The sequence below is a fragment of the Erythrolamprus reginae genome, chromosome 10 (assembly GCF_031021105.1).
Source record: "Erythrolamprus reginae isolate rEryReg1 chromosome 10, rEryReg1.hap1, whole genome shotgun sequence".
NCBI lineage: Eukaryota > Metazoa > Chordata > Lepidosauria > Squamata > Dipsadidae > Erythrolamprus > Erythrolamprus reginae.
In genome coordinates, this window is record NC_091959.1 from 47,140,060 (window position 1) to 47,148,959 (window position 8,900).

General features: G+C 43.1%; 1 protein-coding gene across 2 annotated transcripts in view; it reads left to right on the forward strand.

Moving 5' to 3' along the window:
- The window catches only part of INPP5J (inositol polyphosphate-5-phosphatase J), a 45,451-nt gene that overhangs the window by 23,490 nt on the left and 13,061 nt on the right, over positions 1–8,900 (forward strand). For both annotated transcript variants that reach the window (XM_070763061.1, XM_070763062.1), the window contains exons 5-7: positions 4,542–4,658; positions 6,054–6,229; positions 8,567–8,678. In XM_070763061.1, the coding sequence (XP_070619162.1) occupies positions 4,542–4,658; positions 6,054–6,229; positions 8,567–8,678 (405 nt within the window). The remainder of the gene's footprint in view (positions 1–4,541; positions 4,659–6,053; positions 6,230–8,566; positions 8,679–8,900) is intronic.

An 8,900-nucleotide genomic window follows, 5' to 3' on the forward strand; every position in this document is an offset into this window, starting at 1 on the left:
AGAGAATAACATAGTTGGAAGGGACCTTGGAGGTCTTCTAGTCCAACCCCCTGCTTCGGCAGGAAGCCTTACACTACTTCAGACAGATGGTTATTTAAGATGTTTAAAAACTTTCAACATTGGAGCACCCACAACTTCTGGAGGCAAGCCGTTCCACGGGTTAATTGTTCTAACTGTCAGGAAATTTCTCCTTAGTTCTAAGTTGCTTCTCTCCTTGTTTAGTTTCCACCCTTTGCTTCTTGTCCTACGCTCCGGTTGACTCCTTCCTCTTTGTGGCAACCCCTGAGATATTGGAAGGCTGCTATCGTGTCTCCCCTGGTCCTCCTTTTCATCAAAGGCTTAGCAGGCTTAAGGCATTTAATTTTCCCTGCAACTGTCCTCCCGTACGTCATAACCCGGCCACGTGATGCCGAATGCCTGCCAGATAAGCCGACTCCTCTCGGGCCATGAAATGAATGAAGCTCAGGGGGAATCTATGGATTGAACTCACGTGGTGGGCAAAGCACCTGCTCTCCTAAACATCCTCGAAAACGGATTTTATCCACCGTGGTTACTTTCGCACGGGGGGATTTCAACCGTGCTGGCTGGGAAGTTCTGGGAGTTGATGTCCACACATCTTAAAGCCCAATTGGGGGTCCCTGTACCTCCTGGGGGTCTGTGTGCGAGACGATATTCCCGGGGGTGTGAAAACCTGGGTGTAGAAGTTTCAGAATGATAGTGGGTGCGCATAATTATATGTACAGAATTATTTACTTTCGTAAGGGGTGTGAGAACATACTGTATTTTGGGGAGTATAAGATTATTATTATTATTATTATTATTGTATTATGACTGTAACTTGTTGCTTGTATCCTAAGATTTTTATTAATATTGATTGTTTCTTCATTGCTTATTTGACCCCTATGACAATCATTAAGTGTCGTACCACATGATTCTTGACAAATGTATATTTTATTTTATGTACGCTGAGAGCATCTGCACCAAGACAAATTCCTTGTGTGTCCAATTACACTTGGCCAATAAAATTCTATTCTATTCTATTCTATTCTTTTTTTATTCTTATTCTTATCATCATCATCATCATCATCATCATCATCGTGTGCATGTATATGATTATGGCTGTCCTTTTTGATAATAACTATTTTCATGGGATTTTAATTTTAGATAATGTTTTAGTCTTAGATAATGTTCGACTTCTTTCTATCATTTTGTATCTATATTGTATTTATATTGTTGTTGAAAATCCTTCGGGATTGGGCTGCATAGAAGTCAAATAGATAGATAGATAGATAGATAGATAGATAGATAGATAGATAGATAGATAGATAGATAGATAGATAGATAGATAGATAGATAGATAGAAAGATAGAAAGAAAGAAAGATAGATAGATAGATAGATAGATAGATAGATAGATAGATAGATAGATAGATAGATAGATAGATAGATAGATAGATAGATAGACAGACAGACAGATAGATAGACAGACAGATAGATAGACAGATAGATAGATAGATACAGGAGATAGATAGATAGATAGATAGATAGATAGATAGATAGATAGATAGATAGATAGATAGATAATCTGTTCTACTAACTATGTTGTTGCGCCATTATTCGCCCATAACCATATATTTTTTTAAGCTTGTTTATTATTGCGGTTCTATTTTTCTCCTCTTTTTTTTGGTTCGCCTACCGCAATCCCAGGAAAAAAAAAAAGGACACATTTGGCACGTCGGTAGCATTTCACACCGAGAAGATGTGTGAATTGGAAAAAGCTCTCATTAAAAATCAAAGTGAATTCACTTTTTCCCGCAACCCCTTTAAATGGATTTAAAGCGGGGAAGGGTGGGGGAGATTTCGGCCTTTATTTATTTATTTTCTTAGCTTTCATTAGAAATATAAATAGTTTGGCAGGGAAGGGTTATGTTGAGAACACCAGCTGCTTCTACTCCGAAGCGGTGTGGGTTTTTCCCCCAAAACAACCGGGGTTTTTTTTTTGCAAAATGGCTGTATTCTTTTGCCAAATTAAAAAAAGGTCTTGGCCAAAGTACTTCAATCAATTCCTTCCTTCCTTCCTTCCTTCCTTCCTTCCTTCCTTCCTTCCTTCCTTCCTTCTTTCTTTCCTTCTTTCTTTCTTTCCTTCCTTCCTTCTTTCATTCTTTCTTTCCTTCTTTCTTTCTTTCCTTTCTTTCCTTATTTCTTTCTTTCCTTCTTTCTTTCCTTTCTTTCCTTCTTTCTTTCTTTCTCTCTCTCTCTCTTTCTTTCTTTCCTTCTTTCTTTCTTTCCTTCCTTTCGTTTATTTATTTTATTTATTTATTATTTGGATTTGTATGCCGCCCCTCTCCGAAAACTCGGGGCAGCTCACAACAAGTGAAAAGACAATCCAATACATAATCCAATTAATTAAAATATTATAAATTTAAGAAAAACCCCTATACTAACATACACACACACAAGCATACCATATATAAATTAAACATGCCCAGGGGAAGATGTTTAGTTCCCCCATGCCTGACGGCAAAGGTGGGTTTTGAGGAGTTTACGGAAGACAGGAAGAGTAGGGGCAGTTCTGATCTCCGGGGGGAGTTGGTTCCAGAGAGTCGGTGCCGCCACAGAGAAGGCTCTCCCCCTGGGGCCCGCCAACCGGCATTGTTTAGTTGACGGGACCCGGAGGAGGCCCACTCTGTGGGACCTAATCGGTCGCTGGGATTCTTCTTTCTTTCTTTCCTTTCTTTCTTTCTTTCTTTCTTCCTCCCTTCTATTTTTTTATGCCACCCTTCTCCTTAGACTCAGGGCTGCTTACAACATGTTAGCAATAGCTAAGGCAACTCTGTTTTATGTATGGTTTGTTTGGGTTATATGAGTGTTTTTAATCAAGGGTTTTTAATTGTTTTGCTTTTTACTCATTGGATTGGTATTTTGTATTCTTGTTGTGAGCCACTTCGAATCTTCGGAGAGGGGCGGCATACAAATCTAATAAATAATAATAAATAATAATAACACTTTTTAAACAGAGCCAGCCTATTGCCTCCACAATCCTGGTCCTCATTTTACCCACCTCGGAAGAACGGAAGGCTGAGTCAACCTTGAACCGGTGATGAGATTTGAACCGCTGACCTGCAGTCAGCTTCAGTGGCCTGCAGTACTGCACTCTACCTGCTGCGCCACCTTGGCTCGCTTTACTTATTTCATTCATGCTCCTTCACCCTTATTTATAATAAATGAATTTATAAATAAATTTATAAATAAATTTCACCCTTATTTATAAATAAATGATACCATGGTCTTTCCAGAGGGAAGGATGCCAATGCAATTTATAATTAGCAATCAGCAATTACAGAGAAATAACAGAGACAGAGAGAATCACGCTTCTGGCGCCCTCTTGTGGCGGTCTCCAACATTAACTCTTAAAGCTATAGTACTTCAATACATACAAGCATTCATTATAGAATAGAATAGAATTTTTATTGGCCAAGTGTGATTGGACACACAAGGAATGTGTCTTGGTGCATATGCTCTCAGCGTACATAAAATAAAATATACACTTGTCAAGAATCATATGGTACAACACTTAATGATTGTCATAGGGGTCAAATAAGCAACGAAGAAGCAATATTAATAAAAATCTTAGGATATAAGCAACAAGTGACAGTCATACAGTCAACCTGGGAGGAAATGGGTGAAAGGAATGATGAGAAAAACTAGTAGAATAGAAGTGCAGATTTAATAGAAAGTCTGACAGTGTTGAGGGAATTATTTGTTTAGTAGAGTGATGGCGTTCGGAAAAAAACTGTCCTTGTGTCTAGTTGCCTTGGTGTGCAGTGCTCTGTAGCGACGTTTTGTGGGTAGGAGTTGAAACAGTTTGTGTCCAGGATGTGAGGGGTCAGTAAATATTTTCCCCGCCCTCTTTTTTGACTCGTGCAGTCTACAGGTCCTCAATGGAAGGCAGATTGGCAGCCATTGTTTTTTCTGCAGTTCTGATTCTCCTCTGAAGTCTGTGTCGGTCCTGTTGGGCTGCAGAACCGAACCAGACGGTTATAGAGGTGCCGATGACAGACTCAATGATTCCTCTGTAGAACTGGACCAGCAGCTCCTTGGGCAGTTTGAGCTTCCTGAGCTGGCGCAGAAAGAACATTCTTTGTTGTGCTTTTTTGATGATGTTTTTGATGTTAGGTGACCATTTTAGGTCTTGAGATAGGATAGAACCTAGAAATTTGAAGATCTCTACTGTTGACACTGTGTTGTCTAGTATTGTGAGAGGTGGAAGGGTGGAAGGGTTTCTCTTAAAGTCTACCACCATTTCTACGGTTTTGAGTGTGTGCAGTTCTAGATTGTTCTGGTCACACCACAAGGATATTATTAGCTTTTTACTATATTGCCAAACCCAACCAGTTGTGTACATAGTACTAATGATGTGGATCTATCAGGTGTTTCCCGCAGGAGCCCGCCAATTCTCGGCTTATTTGAAAAACGGGGAGTTTGGGAAATTAAAACTCAGTCAGTGCCTTCCTTTCTCTCAACCACCTTTTGCTGTTTTCAGGTGAGCACGGTACGGATGCAAGGGGTCATCCTGTTTGTCTTTGCCAAGTACTACCACCTGCCTTTCCTGCAGGACATCCAGACCGACTGCACGCGGACAGGACTCGGCGGTTACTGGGTAAGGGAGTTGCCACCAAGGCTGCCTGTTGTTGCGGCCCTCCAGCAGCCCGTGAAGCTGGTAGCGGATCCCCTCGGAGATGAGGCTGATGAGGGTGATGCGCGCAGGTGGTTTGTGCATCTGGTACCCGAGCCAGACAATGAGGAAGCTGCCGAGGACTCGGTGCCAGAGGCAAAGGTTCAACCAGGGCCTTCGGATCCTCCAGCACCTCACAGCAGCGAGGAGGAAGGGGAAGGGCTATCCCTCTTCTTTTTTTATATCTATTTTTATTAAGTTTTTTTAAAAGTACAAAAACAGAAAAAGGACAATAACAAAACACGCGAGAATCTGTACATTTCACATTTCTGTAGCGTCAGCACGAACATTTCTGTTTTCCTGCCTAACCAGGGGGTTGGACTAGAAGACCTCCAAGGTCCCTTCCAACTCTACTCTACTCTATATACTCTACTTCTATTCTATTCAATTCTATTCTATTTTTGATTCTATTTTCTGTTCTATTCTCTTTTCTATTCTCTTCTATTCTACTCTTGTCTACTCTACCCTACCCTACCCTACTCTTCTCTACTCCACTCTATTCTGTATTCTATTCTACTCTACTCTACTCTACCCTACCCTACGCTACTCTACTCTTCTCTACTCTACTCTTCTCTACCCTACCCTTCTCTACTCTACTCTACTCTACTCTACTCCACTCCACTCCACTCTATTCTCTATTCTATTCTACTCTACTCTACTCTACTCTACTCTACCCTACCCTACTCTTCTCTACTCCACTCTATTCTGTATTCTATTCTACTCTACTCTACTCTACCCTACGCTACTCTACTCTACTCTACTCTTCTCTACCCTACCCTACCCTTCTCTACTCTACTCTACTCTACTCCACTCTACTCCACTCTATTCTCTATTCTATTCTACTCTACTCTACTCTACTCTACCCTACGCTACGCTACACTACGCTACACTACTCTACTCCACTCTATTCTCTATTCTATTCTACTCTACTCTACCCTACCCTACCCTACTTTACTCTACTCTATTCTACTCTACTCTACCCTACCCTATCCTACCCTACGCTACTTTACTCTACTCTATTCTCTATTCTATTCTACTCTACTCTACTCTACTCTACTCTACCCTACCCTACCCTACCCTACTCTACCCTACTTTACTCTACTCTATTCTCTATTCTATTCTACTCTACTCTACCCTACCCTACTTTACTCTACTCTATTCTCTATTCTATTCTATTCTATTCTACTCTACTCTACCCTACCCTATCCTACCCTACTCTACTCTGTATTCTACTCCACCCCATTCCATTCCATTCTATTCCCTCTGCCCCCTTTGGTCCTCCAACCCACTTGCTTCTCTGCCTCCCTCCTCTTCCTTCAGGGCAACAAGGGAGGCGTGAGTGTCCGTCTGTCCATCTTCGGGCACATGGTCTGCTTCTTGAACTGCCACCTGCCAGCCCACATGGAGAAGGCGGAGCAGCGAAAGGAGGACTTCACCACCATCCTCCACCTGCAGCAGTTCGAGGGGCCCTCGGCCAACGGCATCCTTGACCACGAGTGAGTCCCAGGGCTTGGGTCCTACTTGGGCAAAAAGAGCCTGGGAGGGCAGTGGGAGAAAGTGGGTCCTTGGCTGGTTCCGCTCTGTTTGGGCAGAAGCTCTGTCCATTCAGAAAGTCCATGGCCATAGCTTCGCCATCACTGCAAAAAACCCTCGTGTTCAAAGATTGTTATCAGTGGGTGGAATTCAGTGGTCAAAGCAATGGAAATTGCAGTTTCATGTTTCCAAATGTAAAATAATGCACTTGGGGAAAAGGAATCCTCAATCTGGGTATTGTATGGGAAGTTCTGTGTTAGCAAAAACTTCAGAAGAGAAGGATTTAGGGGTAGTGATTTCTGACAATCTCAAAATGGGTGAACCGTGCGGTCAGGTGGTAGAGAAAGCAGGTAGAACGCTTGGCTGCATAGCTAGAGGTATCACAAGCAGGAAGAGGGAGATTGTGATCCCGCTGTACAGAGCGCTGGTGAGACCCCATTTGGAATAATACTGTGTCCAGTTCTGGAGACCTCACCTACAAAAAGATATTGATGAAATTGAACGGGTCCAAAGATGGGCTACAAAAATGGTGGAAGGTCCTAAGCATAAAACGTATCAGGAAAGACTTCATGAACTCCATCTGTCTAGTCTGGAGGACAGAAGGGAAAGGAGGGACATGATCGAAAGATTTAAATAAGTTAAATGGCTCAATAAGTTTCAGGAGGGAAGTGTTTTTAATAGGAAAGGGAACCCAAGAACTAAGGGGGCACAATCTGAGGTTAGTTGGGGGAAAGATTAGAAGCAATGTGAGAAAATATGATTTGAGTGAAAGAGGAGTAGATGCTTGGAACAAACTCCCAGCAGACGTGGTTGGTCAATCCACAGGAACTGAATTTAAACATGCCTGGGATAAACATAGATCCATTGTAAGATAAAATACAGGAAATAGTATAAGGGCAGACTAGGTGGACCATGAGGTCTTTTTCTGCCATAAAACTTCTCTGTTTCTATGGAATAAAAAATTGGCTTCTCTTTCTAACCTAACAGGACAGGAAGGAGCTGGCTTTGCAGATCGAAAGGGAGATCTATTATTTATTTATTTATATTTATTTATTCATTTGTCCAATATACAAATACATAGGAAGAAAAATAGACATGTGATAATATCAAAGAGGGTGAAAGTGGACTTAGAGGATGTTCTGTCTGGGTCCCCCCAGACGCCAACACTAACCAAAAAGAGTATCCAGACACACTGGTAAAAAGCAAAGGCAGTTTATATACTGGAAAGCAAACACAGGTAACAAAAACTGTTCTTACAGACAGGAACACTATGAAGCTTCACAGAGGTTTCACGAAGGCCAGGCAATAAAACAGGATTCTTGCTGGCAAAAACAACACTGGAGATAATAAAACCCACGCCTCCCCCAAGTCTTCCAGACTTCTAGGCCACAAGCCAAGATCAGAGACGCCGAGAATCGAAGCAAGGTCACAGGACTCCCAGTTGATAACTCTCCACAAGACTGTAAGGGCGGGCCTGCCTTTTCAACCCTGCTGAGGAGAACCACACCCAAACCCAGCTGTTGCCAATTCAGGGATGGAAATACCTTTCTAATTGGCCCCGTCTTTGAGCTGCTCGTCGCTGCCTCATGTCTATTATAGCCTGTGCATCTTCATCCAATGAATCCAGGCTACTAGCTGGGGAGAGCCCCCCCCCCCGGGGATCTCAAGCTGCTCTCCCTCCTCCTCTTCCTGACGTGCCTCTCCCCCGTCTGCCTGGTCCTCCCCCTCCTGGTCACTGTCCTCCTCCTCTGGGCATGGATCCGGCAGAGATCCAGCCGGTCCCTGAGGAGCCCCAGGCTGAATCACAACAGAGGAGAGGATATATGAAAGGAAGAGAATATATATGATAGATGAAAGAAAGGAAAGACAATTGGACAGGGGACGAAAGGCAACACCAGTGCACTTATGTACGCCCCTTACTGGCCTCTTAGGAACCTGGAGAGGTCAATCGTGGAGAGTCTAAGGGAGAAGTGTTGGGGGTTAGGGGTTGACACTATTGAGTCCGGCAATGAGTTCCACGCTTCGATAACACGGTTGTTGAAATCATATTTTTTACAGTCAAGTTTGGAGCGGTTCATATTCAGTTTGAATTTGTTGCGTGCTCTTGTGTTGTTGTGGTTGAAGCTGAAGTAGTCATTGACCGGTAGGACGTTGCAGCGTATGATCTTGTGGGCAATACTCAAATCGTGTTTTAGGCGCCGTAGTTCTAGGCTTTCTAACAGCCTCCTGGACTTTTATTTTTTTATTTTATGAAAGGTTCCTCACTCCTTCCTTCTCCTTCCCTTTGTCCCTCCCTCCAGCCTCATCTTCTGGTTTGGAGATCTCAACTTTCGCATCGAGACCTTGGACATCCGCTACGTGAAATACGCCATCGACAACAACATCCTCCATCAGCTCTGGGAGAAGGACCAGGTGAGACTTACCTGTGGATGGAGAGTGCGAGTGTAGGGCGGTAATAGGTTTGATGATCATGTGACCGGGAGATGGCTTAAAGGTCATGTGACTGGCTTAAAGATGGCCAACTTTGTGGACTTCAACTCCCAGAATTCCCGAGCTAGCCTGATTGGCTCAGGAATATCTCCGGGACCGCCTTCTGCTGCACGAATCCCAGCGACCGATTAGGTCCCACAGCGT